At 33.8% G+C, this 22,144-nt stretch overlaps 1 protein-coding gene across 2 annotated transcripts in view; it reads right to left on the minus strand.

Annotated features, from left to right (window-relative positions):
- Nucleotides 1-957: 957 nt before the first annotated feature.
- Nucleotides 958-22,144, minus strand: part of KHDRBS2 (KH RNA binding domain containing, signal transduction associated 2) — a 445,362-nt gene continuing 424,175 nt past the window's right edge. Inside the window, exons 8-10 of one of the 2 annotated variants that reach the window (XM_054698904.1) lie at nucleotides 17,340-17,398; nucleotides 2,738-2,776; nucleotides 2,006-2,042 (exon numbers count right to left, since the gene is read on the minus strand). In XM_054698904.1, the coding sequence (XP_054554879.1) occupies nucleotides 2,745-2,776; nucleotides 17,340-17,398 (91 nt within the window). In that variant the 3' untranslated portion in view covers nucleotides 2,006-2,042; nucleotides 2,738-2,744. Of the gene's footprint in view, nucleotides 2,043-2,737; nucleotides 2,777-17,339; nucleotides 17,399-22,144 lie in introns of both variants that reach the window. The other variant, XM_054698903.1, reaches the window with a different exon arrangement.

Genomic DNA, 22,144 nt, shown 5'->3' on the forward strand with positions numbered 1-22,144 from the left:
GCATTTTGTCAAAGGCAAATATTTGCAATATTAATTGATGACAGACACACACTTCATAAAACTATTAGCATGCAACTCCAGCTGCAAAAACTGAACAGCAATATGCCTAGCTGGTTAGCAGCAAAAAAGTAAACCAATCACATCGACAAAAGCCACCATAAACAAAAAAACTGTATTTAAAAGATGAACGGTTTTGGCATTCATCCCTACCATCAAGTCTTTCACTTTCTTTTTTCCATCAAAATTTAGCTTACGTTTGATGTTAGCAAGAGTTGCATTACTATTATTGTTAATTTTAGTTCTGTTTATTACCTTGAGGGTTATATCTTGTAAAATAATTTTGATGCCTCTAGTTAATGTTAATTAGTTGTTTTAATAACCTATAGACCTATTTGTTATGTTTTTGTAGGTTTACTTTTTTAACTATCAGGAACTTAATAACTGAGAATATTTAACATTACTGTTGCATAGGCAAAATTACAGAGTTACTATTAGTGTTACCTGTTTAACGTTTAGTCATCCTTTGAGTCCTGCGACATATTTCCTTAATAATCATCAGCCATCAAGTCTGATAGTCTCAAAAGAAATATCAGCCCTCTAAACTGCCTTCAAGGGCGGTGATATTTAGCACTGAAAATTACAAATAAAGTTTTTGAGGTTGAATAGCAACAACTGGCCAGTGACACTGATGATTTGTTTGTCAAAACAAATTGTTATAAACTACGCAAATGAAGTCCACACACTCCTTTGAGTGAAAACAAAGTGAATCTACGCAATGCTTACATGTTGGATGGGATATTTAATGTGCGGGGAAACTCAAAGGTTGAAGAACTAGGCATTTAGACAGTGGTAAGTGGTAATCTTACCTCTTTATACTCCATTACTCTTTCTCACGAGAGACATGCTAATGCAAACAAGTCAATCAGAATTTGTGTTTAGCAAGATAAAGCTTAGAGGATAGTTTAAAATCCATTTATTATTCTAAATCCATTTTTTTCCATTAACATGTTATACATTAGTGTTTACTAACCATGATTCATGTAACAGTTTAGTTTGTTAACTTTTAAATTATTTAACAACCATAAGTTATTAATACATTTTTAAGTATTACACAAATATCTTAAAACAGGCTTGGGTTCATTTTTGTAATTTTTAAATAGAAAACATTTTAGGCATCTCTTGAAGAAGAAATAAAGCAGGCATTTAAAGCTAGAAAACAAGTAATTCCAAATTTAGTTTTTACAAAAGTTTTCAGCTTTATTGACAAATTATGGCAAACATATTTGACAAATTGTGGTTTCCTATTTAGAGAAGCTTACACATGGAACTTTATGTGTGTTTTTTTTTTCTTTTTTAACAAATACAGGTTAAAACACTGAACAAATTCAGTTAGCTACATACATACAGTAGCTGCTTGTTTTCAACCCCATTAAAACAGCATTTAAAATTAAATTTACAAACTTAATATCGAACATCTTCATCTAACTAACAGATATTAAAAGACAGATTAAAACATCTTATCTACAACTTTATTATCAGCTAGTTCAAAAATCATATTACAGTGTTTAGCAACCCTAAACAAAGGTTTTGCTATTTGATTGAGACTCAAAATCTGTTAACAGATTCATGCTCTTTCTTAAAAAAAAAAAAAAGAAAAAAAAAGATTACACACAACAATGAAAAACAACCAAGAGAGTTTCATCCTACTGAAGGGTTTATAGACAATGCTCGCCAACGTCTTTTTTAGTCCGTTTTGTAAAATAATACTAATGTCAATGTCACGCCAACAGCATAGAGGGAAATACAAGAAATATATGGGAGTAATCATGAGCAGTTATCCCTAGAATAGAAAAAAAAAGGACTATTACTTGTCTTGTTGCTGTTTATGTGGAGACCACAGGCTATCAATTGTCTTTGAGGTGAGGTCACAGGTGAGGAGGACCTTCAATATCTACCATAGGGGTGCTCCCTGTATCCCCCTCTGGCTGACCTTGGCGGCGGTGCCTTCAGGCTGGAGCGGGTCGTGGCCCATTCTTCTGGTGCTACGAACAAAAGAAAGACGGTAACATTTACGTGGCTTCAGTTATCAAAACAGTCCTTTAAGATGCAATAGCTAACAGAGGGAAAGAAAATACAAATTCTCAACACTGATGACCAAAATCTTACTACCTTTTCCACACCATCAGATCATTAAAAAATAAAGGATAGATTTTGAAGTACAACCACTTGGAACTAAACTTGCAGGATATTTTTCAAAGAAGAGAAAGTTAAATTCCTTGGATAAGGACTGTGTAACAAAATAGAAAGAGGAGTGTCAGTGGAAATCACTCCTCATTTAATCTTGCATATAGACTTCTATAAGGAATTGGATATAAAAAATCAACCAGTGGTTCTTTGCCCTTGATTAACTTGAGAATTATTTGGGAATCATAAGATGAAAGGAAAGGAAATTAAAAATAACTAAAGCCTGTTATCTTTCTCCCAAACCAAATGGCTAGAAAAGTACAGCGCAGGACCTACATGTTTTTTCAAATGGTCCCCTAGATGAGAGGTCCAGGGTTGAGCTCTATTGTGCTAAACTGTCTTAGGCAAAGTTAGTGAGAGATAAGCAGGTATGAAGTAGAGTGAAACTTAAGCAGCAGTATTAGAAAAGAAAAAAAAAATCAGATCAGCTTTACCAAGTAAACAACTTGGAAAATAAAGATTTATTAGTACACTAGGAAAACTCCTCATTTACCTGTACATCAGATTTCCAGTAACCTCAATGTTTTGGAACCTAGCCAAAAAATAAGACACAGGCTATCAAACTTTTGAGCACTGTGACAAACAGCTTTTGTATACTCTGTCTCCACAAGAGGAGTGCAGTTTTTCAAAGGCTCAGGGATGAATTCTGGATTTATGGTGACTTTTTATGTGACTCCAGAAAGTAGGTTATCTGGGTCAGATCATTTCAATCAGAATTCAGTTCTTTAGTGAAGCGTAGATTTCACCCATGGGATATCATGAAAGGAAGCATAGGCATATGAAAAAAAGTTACCAGAGAGTGACACATTAACATTGACAGCTGATCCTAAAAGTGGTGGTAATGGACATATCAAGTGGAAAATCACTATAGACTGAAGCCAACTGATGTAGGGCATACACCCCTGGATATTTTAAGTGTCGCTAAGAATAACTTTGTAGAGTAGTTTAGAAAAATTAAGGAAAAATAATGAGAAAAATTTAGATTGCACTTATTACACTATAAGATGAAGGACAATGGTTTACAAAGTGGAAAAATGATCAAAAGACTATCAACATAGGAAAAGATAACATTTAAAAGATAATAAATTGGTTTCTAAAGGGACCCTTCATCAGGACATCTTTATTACAAATGATACCTAATGACAAATACAATGATACCTTTCTCTGTTTAAGGTACATGCTTATGTTTATTTCAACATGTTACAGGACAAAAGACAGAAGTGAGACCCTAAATAAACATGAGGAATGTTGTCTTTGCTCAGAAGGAGATCTACCTTGACTAGGGGTTGGCAAATTGCCATCTGTGAAAGAAAATTGGCCAGCTGCCTGGATTTGTAAATAAAGTTTTACTGGAACACTGGTGTGCCTAGTTGTTAACATATTGTTTAACTAGCTCCTTCACTCTAAAGTCAGAGATGAGAAATTGTGACAGAGACCATACTGCCTGCAAAGCCTAAAATATTTATATCTCTGGGCTTTTACAGAAAAGACTTACAGACCCCTGCTCTAGATCCTGTTGCTCTCTTTTTTTTGGGGGGGTGGGAAATTGTGGATGTTCATCTTTCTGATGTGATTTTTTGAATAGAAATTTACCCCTAAGCCAGCAGAATTTCTCAACATTATGGAAAAATAATTTTGTGTATGTATTTTATTGAAATGAAACAACACTTTCTTTGATGTACTAGAAGGGAAAATGGATTTTGCTTGCAAGCAGAAAGTCCCTTCTTGGGTGTATGGAATATGGATTCACACTTTATTTGTGAGCAATCAAGATATGTCAATGTCTTTGTGCTCTGGTTGTAAAATTTATACAATTTTACTATTGTTTTTGACAATTTTTACTGCCTTTGTCTAGAGTGTTAGAAATGCATGGTTGCAGTCTATCAAGTTTAGTAACAGAAAGGATACAGGTTTTAAGTTATTCCAGGGAATAACTTTGATATCATATAATGTGTCATTGTACATAATATGGTTAGTCAATCCCCTCATCTCTCACCAGAAACCTGTATTTCTTTACTGTAAGTATCAGAGATAGAAGTGATTCTTAGGAATCCAAAAGGATTCTAACTTGAGTCCACCATGGAACCAAAGGAAGTGACAAATCATTATATTAGATAATAAGATTTACCTGAAATTATAAAAGCCTAGAAACATATTTAGAATTTATTGGTATTCTTGGGATTCTAGTCAACAAAGAGGATTTAAAATATTTTAAGGCTTCATAGATATTTTGGAATCCTGGCCAGTTGTTTCTGTTTCCATGATGTGGCCTAAGATGTCATTCAAAAAAATCATCACAGACAACAAAATTTAGAGATAATCTGACCTTTGGAAAATGAGAAAGGAAGTAAGATGCTTTAAATATCAAGATCGTTGTCATATGAGAAGCACTAGCTAAACTATGCGTGTAAATCAAGCAAATAAGTAACAAATGACTCCTTTGGGAGGGTGTAAAATAACTTATCTACAGATTAAAACTACTGGGATGGTTTACAGAATTAGAGATCTGGAAATAGAAAGCGGGGAGATGAGAAACAGCTTAAATGACTTGATTAAATTCCTACCATCTCTGCTTCCCAATTCAGATTTGAATATATTATATAATACATGAAATAAATGGAAATGGGGCAAATAAAGCATTCATTAAATCATTTTTTTCCTTTAAATAAATAAATGGTATTACTAAATAAAAAGAAACTTTTAATTCAATTATGCAAATTAACTAAAACAAAGCTCCTATTCAGAAAAACATTGTTAGCAATTAGGTTGTAGTATTCTATATATTTAAAATTGATCAATGCTTTATTTTTTAAAGTACACCTCTAGTTTTTTATTAACTCAGACTGAATTTTTTACTCAGTTGAATCAAGTTTTACAGAACACCTTAGAGTCTGTCTCCATTACATGCTAATAGGCATCACTGAGGAGCATTTTGCTTTGATAAAGGGGTATAAATTACCCATGTAACTCTTCTTGTGCAGTAAATGTTACTCTAGTTACTTCAAAAACTTTTGCATCTCAAATAATCTGCTCTCAGCAGAATCAAGCCTATTAAGTGAAGTGCATTTCTCCATTTGTTCTCATTCCTGCCTTGGGACCATGTATTTTGGGAAGCATTCAGAAAGAAAAATCTGGATGATTTTTAAAAATTGCAAAACTGTGTTCTCTGGATATTCCAGAGATTCTATAAATATTGAGGCCTTGGAGGTAAAAAAACAAAGCAAGGGGCCAATTTAGGAAAAGTCAGTGTTATTTAACTCTTCAAAAAATAATCTTTTAGTGTATATCACCTTCAGAGTAAATTAATTTTATAGATCAGTTCAGAATAGATATAGGTTATTCATACTTTGATAGACCTAATAGCTACACATCTGAGATCTGAAAAACAATCTAAAAAGAGAAAAGGAAGGGAGGGAAGGAAGAAAGAAGGAAGGAAAGAACAACAGAAAAGGACAGCTCATGTTATTTTTGGCACGCTGTAAACCAATATGCAAAAAACCACAAGTAAAGTAGGAAAGCTAAATTAATCTCTATGATTACAAGTCACTAGTGTCTGGTTTGCCAATCACATAAAGAACATTTCAACACAGTTGATTGAAAATCATCCTGACTCTGAGTCAGTTTGTTGCTCTCAGGTCGGATTTTGATCGCTCTGTGGAATCGAGTCTATTTAAAAATGGCTTTCACATACATACTTACATGATTTTTTTCCTTTTTTTTTTGGAAGGGGGGGCTACTTATTTCCAAACAGAATATTACGTGTGATGCTTTGCTGTTGGTGAATCTTATTATAACAATAACATCTACTGTCTTTATTTAACTTTAAAATACCCTATTATTTTTTAAAAAATGAGGATACTAGCAACAATTCTCAGGGTCAACACAGTGATAGGCACTATCTCTCTCTCTCTCTCTAGCAAATAATCATTCATTTTTCTGCAAGGTAGGGGTGAATGCTGCCTTTCTTCTAAAGATGAGAAAACTATAGCTCAGAAAGTATTGTTACTGGGATGATGCAGAAATTTTTATCTCTGTTTTATCATCTTTTCAGAACTCTGCTCACAGGAAAGAAGTTCCTAACTACCACTACCTCTCTCTCTCTCTCTCTCTCTCTCTCTCTCTCTCTCTCTCTCTCTCTGTGTTATTTATTTATTTATTTATTTATTTATTTATTTATTTATTTATTTATACTTAGAAAACAGGACTTAATTTATTTTACTCTCCTTGGATTATATAATAATTGGTGATTCTGACAACAAACATTTAATTAACTAAATGAGTGAGATTCAGCTTTAATTTTGTTAACAAGAATGTGAACTGCTTAAATTGAATTTGTTAAGGTACAAAACTAGGTGTTTATTCATCCAAAGTAAAAGCATGGTTGTATGTTCTGCTCTGAGCATTTTGAAATATTAATGGATTTTTGGAACTAGCTATTAGGTCTATCAAGTGGCTCAAACCTTGCAGAGATTATTGTTTTAAGATGCAGAGAGTAGGGCCTCCCTGGTGGCGTAAGGGGTTAAGATGCAGCCTATGAAGCTATCTGCAGCCACTGTAGCATGAGTTCCATCAATGCAGCGGCAGACCTCTCCTGCCTTGCCTGCTGCTCCCCTCAGCAGTGTATTTCAGTCAGTCTGCCTGTTCTGTTCCCCACTCTGTCTCTGGTGAATCCTCTTACCCCCACACCTCTGGCCTGTACCCCAGCTCTTGTATGCATAAATAAATAAATCTTTAAAAAAAAGATAGAGAGTAAAACAGAATAGTTCTAAAGGAGAAATACAGATGACCAGCATCTGTTTTCAGAGATGAACATCAGGCATGTTTGAAGAGGTAATTTTCAGTTTACCCTCATCATGCGTTCAGGAAATTCAGTTTCTAAGAAGCATTTACATTTTTTATCACTGTTTCAAATGCTTTAATTAGATATTCCCTATTAGAAAAAAGTAACACTTGGCCTGACCCATTTGGAGAATTAGTGAGTAACGGACCCTTCTATCAGCTCTCTATTCTCTGCTCTACAATTTCATGATGCACTTGGCAGACACTCAGTAATTTTTTACTGAACAAATTATATTTAAATAGTCTATAGCTTCATTTTGTACCATAAAAGAAGGCCTGGGTTTCCCACAGATGAATACCTTTATTTCAAATGGGAATACCAGGGCAATGTTGAGCCCTGTATTTGAATTTTGGTTCCGTCCTCTTTCTTGTTGAAAGTTCCCTCTGTCAAATCCCTTCTTAAATGCTGCTCAATCTAACAATGCAATGACCAAGCTTTGTCTTTTCTTTCTTAATGAGGATTTTAACCCATCCATTTCTATTCATAGCTGAGCTTATTCCACTGCAAAAACATTATCATCTTCCCATTTTCTTTTTGTAGCCTAGGGATGGGAACCCTTTCATAACATGTTTTCCTGACCATTTTCCATTTTTAGAGTTATCTTTATTTAACACCCTCAATTTAATTCATGTATATACCTAATTTCCAAGTCAGAGTGTGGTTTCACAATTTCATCTTCTGTACTTAAGCTAAAGTAGTTTGAATGACTTTATTTCTGATTTTGAGCTCCAAACGGGTAAATAAAGAAAGAGACCAACAATTTTGTGGCTACCCTAAGAATCTGTATTTCCATATGAGCATGAAAATGTTTCTGCAGATTTATGTTTAGTATTTTGTATTTAAAAAAACAGATCCTTTTTCTCCCAAATAATTCCAAGAAACATCCCAAGTACCAATAGTTTAGCTTTCATGGTGAATGATTTTAATAAGCATTCATGTTCCCAAGTGAGGGCATAAAGACTTGGAATGTTAGGAAGAATCCCTGCTACTCACATAGGTTGTGCTTAGTGTTGTTTTGAAATTGTCTGCTCTATCTTAGCCCCTAACTTTACACATTTTACACATTATCATATCTAATGCTGACTTAAATCTTTTCATTTCTAATTACTACCCATTAATGACTGAGATAGTTATATACATAGATAAAATATTTCATTGTATTCTTGACTCTGTTGTTCCATATCTTGCAGCTATAAAATAATATAAACAGGTACCTGATATTTTTAAATAGTGTATCTCTATCTTCTTAATTTGGAGTTAAGATCTTATTAAATAAAAAGGAGACGGTGGAAAATGGATTTCCAAAATAAAAGGTACATGGGAAAAAAATAGTGAGTGATAGTTGGACACAATATAGAAGCTTGTCTGACTTGATTAAAAAAATACTTTTATTATAGTCAAAATCCTGAATCACTCAAAAGCCTGAAGCATTCAGGGCCTCCCCTGGTGGCGCAGCAGTTGAGCACTGGGTTGTGAGGCTGCCCACAGTCTCTGCAGCGCCAGTTTGATCCCCGGCCACTGGTGAGGGTCCCAAAAAAAAAAAAAAAAAAAGCCTGGAGCATTCAGGCAGAGACATCTCTTTTTGAGGTTACATAAGGGTTTTATACGAAATAATGGAAGGAAAAATAAAATGGTAATATAAAATAGTATTTTATACTTTTCAAAGAATTCTAATGTCTACTTCAGTGAAGAATGTAGGCTTGGTGACAGAACTTCACAGACAAAGAGACTGATTTGTAGCTATTTGATGGTCTCACTCCCCCAATATCTCTCATGTCTATACTTGAAAACAGAAATGAGCCTAGAGTAGTATATTCTCATACCACTTTAATTATGGGAATTAGGAAAAATCAGCCTTTAAGCAAAAAAAAAAAAAAATGTTAACCAGGCTGTTTGACCAGCTCTGAGACCATGTCCTCTCTCTGCAAAATCCTGGAATTACCTGGAACAACTGGAGTCTCATTATTATTCATGGAGGGCCCCTTTGTCCACTCCTAATAATTTATGCAAATGAGATGACTCAGGATGGATGCTGGTCATGCCAGGGAGGCCAGCCAGGACATTAGAAGGTTTGGGGTCTGACCAGCCTTTCCAACCTGGGACTGGGAGGAGACTAGAGATTGAGATGATTCAATCTGTCATGCCCACATAATGAAATTATAATAAAAGCTCTGGACAATGAGGTTTGCATGTGCTTCCTTGGTTGGCAATGTATCATATTATGCTTACTATATTTATTACAGTATTTTATATTATACTTTATTATATTACATATCATTTTATTATATATCAACGTACAGGAAGATAATATGGCTCCGAAGGTTTCAAAAGCTTTACATTTGACACTCTCAGACCATAACCTGTGTTTCTCACTTTGTCTGGTTCTGATATCTGTCCTTTTTCTATATTAAAGCCCTAATTGCTAGTTTATTCATTTCCTTAGTTCTGTGAGTTATTATGGCAATTCATTAAACCTGAGGGGGAAGTAGTAGGGACCTCCAAATTTATAGCTGGATGGTAAGAAGTAGTTAGGAGGGGTCTGCCAAATTTCTGACTGGAATGTGAGGTGTGGGCAGATTTTTGTGGAGATATACACTCTTTACTTGTGAAGTTTAACCTAATTCTGAGTACCTACCCTAGTATCTTTGTTGAGCTCCCCAGTCTTCCCAGTAGCCATGACTGAACGTACCCTGCTAGAATTTCCAAACGTCATTGCCTTCTAGGGTATCTGTATATTGTTGCTTCTGTATACCCCTGAGCATGTAGGGCCTTCCCTTATATCTCCATGACAATTTTCAGGGTCCTGAGACAATGACCAAACTATTCTGTTCTGACTCCTCCATTGAGTAAGCATATCTTGTTACCAAGTGAGCTAAAGTTTTGACAAAGTACTAGCATGGTTAGGTCATTTGTACAATACTAAAAGATATTGATTATAAGCCATCAATAACTATAATTACATTTTCTACTGACATAGTTTTTCAGCAATCCATATATATCAGTTCCCACTGAGTATTTTGATAAATTATAACATGTTTCATAAATGAAGTGTAACACATTTTAGAACATTGTATCTTTATTTTTTAAAATCCATGCCCTCTATAATAAACATAAGTCTCACAAGACACTGGAAATTCTGTACAGACTCCCTAAGCTGTTATGTCTCCTGGATATATATGGTCTTAGCTGGTATATTTTCATGTGGTTAAGAAAATATTTTCCCAGCCCTATATTTTGTATTCTAAACTGTGTATTTTAAAAACTCTTCTTTCTACATTCTAAATGTAAATCTGTATCATATTAAATGTACATTTTGTACATGATCACTTAACTACCCCTTGCCCTCAGTTAAAATGATTGTGCCATTAACTCAGCAGAAAAGAACATGATAAAAGACTTTCCTATAGCTTGTTTTATTGTTTCATCAAGACAGCTGTTACATGCATGTGGACTGTAATATTTTGTGGACTCTGTCTGTTGGGTGAATTTCATACAAAGTCAAGTATAAAATTTCACTTGTGCAAAAAGGGGCTAAATTCTATTTTCCATTATTTAAAGGCATACTTGGTGTTCTTGTCTATAATTGCCTATAATACAATGTTTGCTTACAAAATGCTCATTGTTCTAATTACATTCAGTCAAAGCACATAATTTGTGTGTTACCTTCAAGAATGTAAAAAGCAAGTTTTGGTCATTCCTAGTAAGATGACAGACTACTTTTCATGATGCTCTCTGAAATTTATTCTCAATCTTAGGGCCACTTAGGAAGTTTTTAACTGATGACCAGTTCTCACCTCCAATGATTGTGATAAAAGTGGTCTAGAGCAATAACTGGACATTATTATTATTTTAAAAATTTGCAAGGTGATTCTGAAATGTGTATTTAAGCTTAAAACATCTCTGATTAAAATACTGAAAAGCAGGTTGCAATTTTGCCTAAAACAGTTGAATTCAAGTGCATATTAAAAAGTTGAAACTGTAAATAGATATAATTTAAAAGTCACAATGCAAGCAATGAAGTAGTGGTGCACTGATCTTTTTGATTATTTAGTGTCTATGGAAGACAATCTGCATTTATTATGAAGACTAGTTGGATTAGATATCCATCTCATTGCAACTTCTGAAATAATAAGGAACACAAAATTAGCTACTTCTTGTTAATTTTATAACTGCAGTTTAAAATACTCTAGAATCACAATTTCATTAAGCCTTACTTCAGTTAAAAACAAAGTTTAAAAATCTATATTAAAAATGAAATTGAATAAATCATGTTGATATATTTTTCTCATTAGCATATCATGTACAAATTTCAATAAAAAGTAAGTTGTTTATATATTTCAGTTTTGAAAGTGACCTATAATTCTTGTCCATGTTGAGAAAACTCATTTTCATTTGCACAGTCAATTTTCTCTAAGTTATATTTCTATTTATTATGAAAAAATGGACAGTCTTTGTTCTGGAATCACATGGCAGGCATGATTGCCAGTTAGCTCCATTTTCCTTTGCTTTATTCACAGATTAATCAATGCAGGGCTTATTTTCACACTGGGATAATAATCACTCCAGCTCCTCAACACAAAATGAGTATGTTCATGTTCTGCAATCGAGTTGAAGTGAGGCACTCAACTGTCCTAGAATACGGCACAAAAATTCTTTTTGCTTTCATTCATTTCAAGATAGTGTATTAATATTATCCTCCTTGCTTCCACACAGCTGTCATCTAAAATGCCACTAAAGAATGGGTGCATAATTAGCTCTTCAATTCATACATTAAATATATTTTAATAAACAGCTCTTTTCTCTGAGAAGAGAATATTGCTGTCCATTCTCAGCTGTCAGTCTCAGAGAGAATATAGAGGGTGTTTCTTATGTGAAATGTTATTTAGTCACGCTGATTTATCCACTGCATCTAAAATGCACCCTTATTGAATTATGAGCTTTTCAGACATCCGAAACAATTATAGTGACTCTGGTAAATTAGAAAATATGTTTAAAATGCAGAAACTGATTTGGAATTTCTGTGAGTCAAATATTCATGTCCCAAAATAAATTCAAGCTATCCAAAAGTCATGCTTTGATATTAATTTAATAATGATTTTTGAAAATCAATTAAATATGTAATAAATTTTAATATATCAGGTATTTAATCTAATGAATAATATAATTGTCTTTTAATACTAGTATTTATTTAAGTATTCCATATTTAAAATTTTGTATTTATATAGCTACAGTAGAAGTTTAACATTTATTATTACATTGTTTGTAAATATCTTGAATAATTTAATTATAAGGAAATCCAGAATTATAAATGATTTTCTCTGGAGTCCAAATGGGTTTGTTACTTCAACATGAATAGTGGCCTTAAAGGAGAAAAATACAATTTCACTCTGGTGATACATACAACACAATGCATGAAGATTCAGAGTGCACTGTCACACTGAATGATTGAATTTTTACTTCACATGGTTGATTTCAAACCATTTTAGAAGGAAGTCCAAGTGAGATATACCACACAGGAGTCTTTGGAATGCAAGACCCAATTATCCTGGAGAGCACTTTTTCCTCTGCCAGTGTCTCTGTTTTCACAACAGTTCTTTTTCTTTTTTTTTCAGGCATCTGGAAACAACCCCACAGTTGTTACTGCCAACCTGTGCAAGAGAGGGGGAAGTTTGGGGCAAGGGACTGTGTACTTTCTCACACACTGGCCCAGAATTGAAGCTATTTTATAGAATATGGACATTCCAGTGAGATTTAGTATTTTTTACTGACCATACAAACAAATCTGAAGAAGATTTGCTAACCATAATGGGAGCAAACAAATAAGTGGAAATATAAAATTTACATTTTGGAATAAATGTCATTGATTTAAAAGGCAGTGCACAGTTCATTAAAGATAGATTGTAAATGAATATTGTATATAGTTAATAGTCTAGTTAATATGTGAGGTATGAGAAATTAATTAAAAAACATCAGTCTATATTTGACATGAGTGGGTCCAAAATCACTGCCTCACATGTATATTTAAATTTTATCGTCTGCTTGTTTGGATATCACAGAAAGAGCGACCTATCAGCAAGAAGCTTGTACTTAAAACTCCCTCTACATAATATTAACACAAAAATCCGAGTGCATATAATGCATATTAATGCAATTAGGCTTCTCGATTATGATTTTGAGCTCTTACTATTTCTCATCAGGTAACCTGGTCCCTGTATACTGTCTATAAAGAATATGAAAGCATGAGAATTCTCCAAATTTAAATCTCATGACCACATGGATATATATGCAAGAATTGTTTTTACTTCCTGGTTATACAAAAGAAGGGAGTATCCCTTTTGAACTGAACATTTTAATGGTTAATTCTGATAGTTCATGTGAGAATATATTAAACTCTGTATCTTGTTAGGTATAATCTGATTAAGAAGTAAAAAAGAAAAAACTTCTTTGTGATAGAAAAATAAGGTATTTTAAAGTAAAATAGCCTACGCTGTATCCTCTTTTTAAGTAAAGTATATATCATGATGGTTTAAAATATTGGTAAAATATATTTTAAAATGGAAATAATGAGTAAATATGGAAGTGAAATTCAGGGTGATTAACATTTCTTTTTAAAAAGAATTCTTTGATAGTGTATGTGTGTTATTTTCAGAGTAAGAAAAAAATAACTAATTTTTAGATTAATCAGACCTATGTATCTGCTTAGATTTCTAAATGCCAGTGGGAAAAATTTCTTTAAAAATAAGATTCATTTCAAGGGTGCATCATTTAAAGCATAGGAACTTCTTTTCAGAGTTCCTGAAAGCTGTTCTGTGGTCCAGTGTGTATCACAGATGGGTCCCCCTGAGCTGACAGGATCCTGGGGCAGGGGTATAGCCTTGGGATGCTGGTATCCTGGCTTCTAAGCAGCCTCCTTCCTCACTTCACTGTGCTTCACACATTTCTAGCTTTATGAGATATACCCCTTGAAAAATGGTTGCCACCCATTGATTAGATTTTTTTTACTTCAGCCTCTGAAATATCATCTTCTGACTCCAAAAAAAAATAAGTAAATAAATTCTGTCCAGAATAATTATTTTCTGACATGAAAACCAGGAAGCACTTTCCAAATTAAAATTCACAGATTTTGATATATCAACATTTTCAAACAAAGAGTAAAACACCTTGGATGTGAAGTGTATTCTTTAGCTAGTGCTGCTTGCTCAATAGCATCAGAAAAGCCCAGTAGATCAGAAAAGATCACGACCCAGAAGAGTAGTCTGTGTTTAAGCATATGTGTGTCTTGTCTTTGAACATTAAGAATATGGCCCATTTGGCTAAATTTTAATTAGTAAAATATGTAAAAAATGTTATTAAGTAAAAATTCTGGTCTAATTGTTTCCTTACTCTATCTAGGGAGTCTAATCTGTTTCTGCATTTTCCTTATTACTTTATTAAAAAAAATGATGAACTGCTTTCTCTTAGTAGAGAATTGCTTGTTGGTCATTTGATACAGAATGAAATCTAGTGTGAATGGGAAGTGCAGATTCTAAAGTAAAAGGGATAATTAGTCTCTAGACTTTTCTGCAGCAGCAGAACCAAACAACCAAGAAGAAAGAATTAGCGGTGGTCCTGGCTCTCCTGGTCAGCCCCACTAGAAAGTCTGAGAAGGAACAGTTCATATGTACATACTTTTCTCCATAGCCTTACACAATATTAACATTTTAAAATGTAAATAACTGAGACACAGAAAGTTTTTCTCTTATTATCAACTACTCTGTTAGATACCATAAAATTCATGCTGCCACTGATTTCATGTCATTCTGTACTGTTTCTCGAATTGAAGTGCCAAGTATAAGAAACAATAACTGTATTTTACAAATGAAAATCCCATGTTTTAAAAAGTGATTTATAAATAATAGTATAATTTTTCATTAGAATGCAAACAGTATTTCCAAGACTGAGAACGATGCTCTACATGTGTTGGCCATTAAATCAAAATGCGTTAAATGATTAATATTCTCTGACCTTCTACAGAACTGTTGCATTACGTAGTTTATATTATGCATTATTTTTTATATGTAGCCACATGTTACTCATTACTAGACAGTAGGAACAAGGTAGGGGACAAAGTCAATCATGTATACCATCGTGTTCTGAGAGCCTGGCAACAGGAATGTTCATATAAGTGAATGGATTAAGCCCAGGTTGTATCTTACTTATCTATCATCCTTAATAAATAATCATACAAGGCATGTGACTTGAGTCCTGTTTTATTAAAGGTGTGCTTAGAATAATGGACATGTACTCATTGCTGTGCTGAATTCAGGGAATGTTGCAGTGATTAAGTGTGAATGCTCTGGAATGTTAGGTAATCCCTCAGCTTGGCCTGATGTGGCTTTGGAAAAGGCCTAGGTTTTAGATACTGTTTTTATTAAGCACCACATGAGACCTTTGAATCCATCATTCCAATAAGGGAAAGATACACATAGAACAAAATTAAAAGCTATATTTTCTGAGGAAGCTCACCAACTGAGTCAGATCTGTCCAAATTGCAAATTTATCCATCTATTTTTTTTTCTGTGAAATAATTTCTGAAAATACGTTGTAATTAAATGTAGTCTATCCCTATCTCTCACAACAGTGAAAAATTAGGTCGATTTAGTGCTAGAGAAGCTGGATTTTGGAGAAGAGTGAGTCTGGAGCTCATTTTGGATTGATCCTTTATTTTCTTCATATAAAATACCATAGAAGACCTTGTTCGTTAGATTAGTGAAACAGCAAAAGGCAGGAATTAGAGAAATCTCACTAAACTGAATACCCTTTCTAAAGAAATACAATCCTAAAGCACCAGCTCCTGATATTTTCTCCAGGTTCCATTGAGCTATGCCCTCACCTTCAACAACAGCAATGACAAAATATTAGACACACCTGAATTCACATTCTTGTTCTGAAATTTGCTAATTTTTTACTGAGACAAGTTACTAAATGCTATGCACCTTAGTCATTTATCTGTAAAACAAAGATGACAATATGAGCACATACTCTCAAGGACTCTAACGGGGATGAAATTATATAGATACACATATAATTCATAATAAAGATTATTTCTGTATTTGACCTTCACTATAAACTGCTCAGTGCAGGTCATAATAAATGGGCAATCAATAGAAATTTATATAGCTTTCCAACCACCGACAATATAAGAACAGAAGGTGAGCCTCATAGTGATACCTCTATACTGATACCACCTCTTCCACAGTTAATCTCATCATAAAATGGAGGTGAGAGTACTTAATATTTCAACTTATTGCTAATGAAGAAATGAGGAAATATATTTAGGTAATCAGCTAGTTAATAGCAACCACTGTGCTGGTCAGTTATTTTTCTACTCCTACTTCTAAATTTGGCCTTGTGATATTCCTTCCAGGAATGTTTGTCGATTTGGTGAGTGTTTCAAGGAGGATGACCTTCTTCCATTACTTCCCATGTCTGAACCTTCCCTTTTGCTTTCTGAAGGAACTATATACTTTCAATGGTAGCTCCAAATACATAAGCAACAATCACTGTCTCTTTTACAGGCCCTCACAGAGAAGAACAGAGTAGCCTTGGTATTATTTTAATAAAAATCTATGACTAAACATTTAAGTAAGGGTTATTTTTGAAGGTTGCATACGCACTTTTTTAAGGAACCAGAAATTATGTTTTAAAAATGATGATACATCAAAGGTAACAAATAAAATCTTACTGAATTGAAATACAATTAATTTAAGTGGCATTTTAATTGAATAACATAGTTCTGAAATTACTTAATTTCATAGACTGATATGCTTATTGACTACTAATTTTTGTGGGCCAAGTATTATTTGGCATTTTTAAGAACAATGCATGCTATAAAAGAAAAACTAGACAGCTATAATCTCTAAACTTAAAAGATTTAATATATTTTAAATGCATATAACTCTGGTGATCTTTATGATGTCATTGTTAAATCAATGAGTCAGACAATGGCTATAGTAAAACACAAGAGATACTGTTCAGAAGGCTCACTATTGCAGTTGAAAATAATCTGTGATTGTGATTAATTGCTTTTGAAATTTCGATCAAAATAGATCTGTCCAATTTTCTGGCAATGTCAAATCTCACCATGGAATTACATGAATCAATTTAGTCTGGACTTCTGTAAAACTGGGAGGGAGAAAGATAAAAGTAATTTCTGAATTGTGAGTGACTGATAGATGCTCTGATTTTCACAGTTTTAGTAAAGAAAAGGTCTTACCATAGCTGTCATAGGCATCCTCACTTACTCCATGACCGTAGTCATAGTATTCAGGCACACTGCAACAGATTTAGACAGCAATCAATGTTACTGTAATCAGAGGGAATCAACCCAGAAACTTATTTGGAATTTGAAAGCAAAACATGTGCTAAAGTAATACTGTAAGAACCTGTAGGCATAAAACACAATCCCAAAGAAATAGCCAGTAAGAAAAACACAGGTGATTGACAAGGAGTGCTATGATTTTCTCACAAACACCTCAGTACATCTTTAAGTCTGTCTTCCAACTTCATAAAGCAAATTTGCTGTGAAAAAACAAATGCTTCAAATTTTGTTCAAGAATAAAGTTATAAAAGGTCTATATCCAAGAAAAACGGCTATATGAGAAGAGAATCTGGTGAGTCATGTATGACTTTTTAATGTTGTTACCTTAGGAAATATGCATCCATTTCATCTTTATTTACAAACACTGAAATTATATTTATGGTGCCTTCCAGCCCTCCCACAGCATGGCCATGTACTTCCCAAGTAAACTATTTCTTTTCATTTAATCTTTTGCTAAATGCTTCCACATTTCAATAACTGATTAAAAAAAATAAAAAGGTGTTCTTCCTCCATTTCTTACTGAAGGTCCTTAGTCTTTCCTGACTATAGTTGCCCTCATTTGTCCTGCAGCAAGTTAATTCTTTAAGGTACCATTTCCATTAGCACCAAGTATCTTATATATCTTGCATCCTCAAAAAGTCCTCCTTAACCTGTGGTTCTTTCTAGCGACTATCCCTTTCACTATCCCTTTAAAGCCACATATTTTGGTAAGAGGTGACTCTACTTACTCTTTTCATTATTTCCCCTCTCATATGCTTTTGAAGACATCCCCATCAGGCTGTCTTATTGAAACTGTTCTTGATACCACCTTGACATTTTCAAATCCAATGGCCAAGGCTTGATCCTCATTTTACCTTAGCACCATTTAAAATAGTTGCCCATTTCCTGCTCTCCCTCATGTAATTCGCTTGCTTCTGATATGTCCTCTCTGTTGGATCTCCTTACTTCACTTCAGTTTCTCATTCTTTTGGAATCTTATTGTTTCAACCACCAAATCTGGAGACCACTGGGGCTAGTTATTACAATTTTTTTTCTATTCTTAATTACACCCAGAAATCTCAATTGGCCCAATGGCTTTAAATACCATGTCTACTCTGATGCCTTCCAAATTATACACCCAGCTTTGGGACCTCTCCTCTCCTCTAGTCTCATATATCCATTTGGATGTCAAACTCATCATATACAAACAAAATTTTGATTATCATTCCAATTCAGACTCTTTAAATTCTTCCCAATTGCATAAAAGATAATGCCTTAGTGTTAGCCATGCCATGAGCTTTGGCACCCTCTTCTTTCTCACACCTAATATTTTTTATATTTATTTATTTAAATTTATATGTATATTATACATAATTTTTCACATTTTTTACAATGTTTGCTTTCTTTTCTCAGGTGTAGTCCCCAAAGAATTTCCACCACCAATTCACCCATGCATCATCACCATAGTCCCTTGTGCTCTTCCCTCTCTCATTTTGATCCCTGTCCCTCCCCTGTAGAATGTCTGTTTTATAGCTGTTTGTTTTTGTTTTCTTTTATTATGTTTTTTAATGTTATTATTTTTCCCTAATGCCTTATTTGGTCCCCCTATATTCATTCTATAAATGAAACCATCTGGTATTTTTCTTTTTCCTTCTGACTTATTTCACTGAGCATAATCCCTTCTAGCTCTAACCATGTTGCTGTGAATGGCATTAGTTTATCTTTTTTGATTGCTGAATAGTATTCCAGTACCACACATAATATTTAATCCAACAACAAATTCTTTCACTTCTACTTGCAAATTATATACAACATTTGAACATTGAACATTTCTGAACATCTGCACTGTTATTATGACAGTGATTAGAGGTTATTTCACATAACATCCTTCTAACAGGTCTCTGTGGCAGCCTTCTCTGTTTCTATTTTTCACATAGCAATTAGAGCAATTCTTACAGAAGTCAGTTAGTTTTCTACTCACAGTCCATTGGAGGTTTCCTATATCCTCTAGGAAAAAAGCAAAAATTCTTATTTTGCTTATAAAAGTATTTCTTAGATCTCACCTTCTACTATTGTCCCCTTTACTCACTCTGCTGAAGGTATACAGAGCAAGTCCCTGAAAATGACCAACACATTCCCATGTCAGGACCTTTTGATTTGTTGTTCCCATGACCTAAATCATGGTCTTTGTAAATACTTAATTTTCCTTTCTTCTTTCAGAATCATTCAAATGTCATTTATGGGAGTTTTTCTTCATTTATCTATTGAAACTAGCATTGCTTTGTTCATCTTAGCATTTATCAATCACCACTGCACATATTATATAACAAAACACACAAACACACATTTGTTTATTTACTTATAGGCTATGTTCCCACTTCTATAATGTAAATAAATAGCTCCCTGGTAGAGGACTTGGTTTCTCCTTTATTCAGTTGTCCTCATTGTTCAAACAACCAGCTATAGAAGGGTTGAGGTTGGGTGATAGATACCAAAAAGTTAGACTAGAAGGACATATCGAATATTTTGTTGTTGTCTTTATCACTCAGGGCAATCCGATAGGTCTTATTATATTAAACAGTTGGATTTCATGACATTTCACTAGTAATAAGGAAAAGTAAGCAAATAAATATCTATATATTAGAGATGAAAAGAGAGGAGTGTTTGGTCATCTTTATCTTCCTGGGAGACCATAAATAATACACTAATTCAATTTCAATATAAATAAGTTGAGAAAAAATTATCTTAGGCAGCCCTCACAAACCAGAATTATACAGAATTTTTCATACAGAAAACTGTATGGTAACTTGTTCTCTGCATTCTCAGGCAGTTCACCAAAGGCTGGATGCTTATCTCTTCTTTTACATTTTTATCTTAGTGGAAATGATGCAACCTAGTTGAGAGCCATTATATATGTTCAGCAAATTTTGAAAAATTAGATACATTGATACCTGGATGATCAAAAGGTGATAATCATAAGAATATGATAAGAATAAATAGGGAGCATCATTCCTATTTTTAGGGAAAGAGAAAAAAATGAGGGCAATAGACAAAAGCTTTTCCCTGCCTTCATCAGTAACTTTCCCATGAGTAAGCCTGGTTCTGTTTACCAAAGTGTGAATTAGTGTAGCACCAAACAGTATCTAGTAGAGTGACTTTATTGGATATAGTTTTTAACTGATAGAGTTGGATATTATTTTTAACTGATAGAGAGAAGAGAGCGAAAAAGAACAGTCATGAGAAAGAAGATGAAAAAGAAGCTACAGTTATTGTCTATCTTAAGTGATGCTTAAACAACTTAGAAGGAATTTTAACATTTAGAACTCTCAAGAGTGAAAAGTCAAATATGCAAGAATACTGCAGAACAGTGAGTAATGCAAACTTATGACAATAATTATAGTATAGTCTTCACCTTTGTTTACCCAAATATTATTAATCATTTCTTCTACAGGAAAATATTTTCTGTGAATGAATAACTGTGCAGCTGGTCAATCTACTCCACACCACCCTTGAAACAAGATATGCCTTTGTGATTAAATCAGGAGACATGGGATGTACAGAGAAGTGAGGTGGCACCCGAGGGCATCTTGAGGCCCTTTTGAACTTAAGAACAAATTCCTCATATTGGATTCATGCACCATCACCTCCTCATGCATTGAAATTGATACAAATAGAGACACTACCTTGGGAAGTCATGAACTGTACCATGGGAAGCACTTCTGCCCTGAAATGAGCAGAGGGAGCAAAATTACTCTATATACCTACCTACCTCAGGGGTTGTGATGAGAAAAAAAAATGTTTCTTTTTTTCCTGCTTGATGCACAGAATTTTGATTTCTGCCAGAAATTTAGTTGAATATCAAAATCAGCATGTAGATATGCAGAACTGTCATTAAAATCCCCAAATGTGGGATATCAGCTTAGTGGAAAGGTGAAGGATGCAAGAACACATTGTAGGATAGAAAAGTGATGGCCTTTGTTACGTTATTGCTAGAGAAAATTTGGAAGGCAGATCATATAGGCCAATTATACTTTGGCACTAGTTGGAAAAAGTGATCCTTGCTGTTTTATAAATGTATGCAAAATATATGAGTTCATATACGAACAGGCCATTTTTCAAGAAGAAACAAATGTGTTTTCTAAGGGAGGCTATTATGCCTGATTTGTTTGTTAGTCTACAATTTAAAATGAGAGAGGGTTCAGAAATTTGGGGTTGGGGATGAGAACAGGCAATTGTTTCTAGATTCTATTAGCAAGAGTTAATGAGTTTTACTCAAAAATGCCCTCACATTTCCCATTAGACTTATTGCTAAATGAGATATCTAGGAAAATCTTCAGGTCCCCAAACTGCGCCAGCAGGAAGCATATTACCAAAAATTATGAAATCACCAATGAAGGAATACTCTAAAGCACTCAATTCAGATATGGCCATTTAATGAGGAAGACCATTTAATGATCAGGATAAGGAAGAATCTTACAATAAAACCAGAAAAGAAAAGGTTGTCAGATGCACTAACCAGAAAACTTATTTTAATATTGATGTGTTTCAATCTCTGCTTACCAGGATTATAATTGTTGTTGCCTATGGAAAACACAGTGTTTCTTTCTGTTTCTATTGTAATTATCCCACTCCATTCCTACCAGTTTATATTGGGTATTATTTAAAGAGAGGATTAAGAGTAGAGAAAGACAATCTGTCTATCATTAGAAAGGTTGCCAGAT

The sequence above is a fragment of the Talpa occidentalis genome, unplaced genomic scaffold (assembly GCF_014898055.3).
Source record: "Talpa occidentalis isolate TD23 unplaced genomic scaffold, MPIMG_talOcc4v2.1 talOcc4.2, whole genome shotgun sequence".
In the NCBI taxonomy this organism is placed as follows: Eukaryota; Metazoa; Chordata; class Mammalia; order Eulipotyphla; family Talpidae; genus Talpa; species Talpa occidentalis.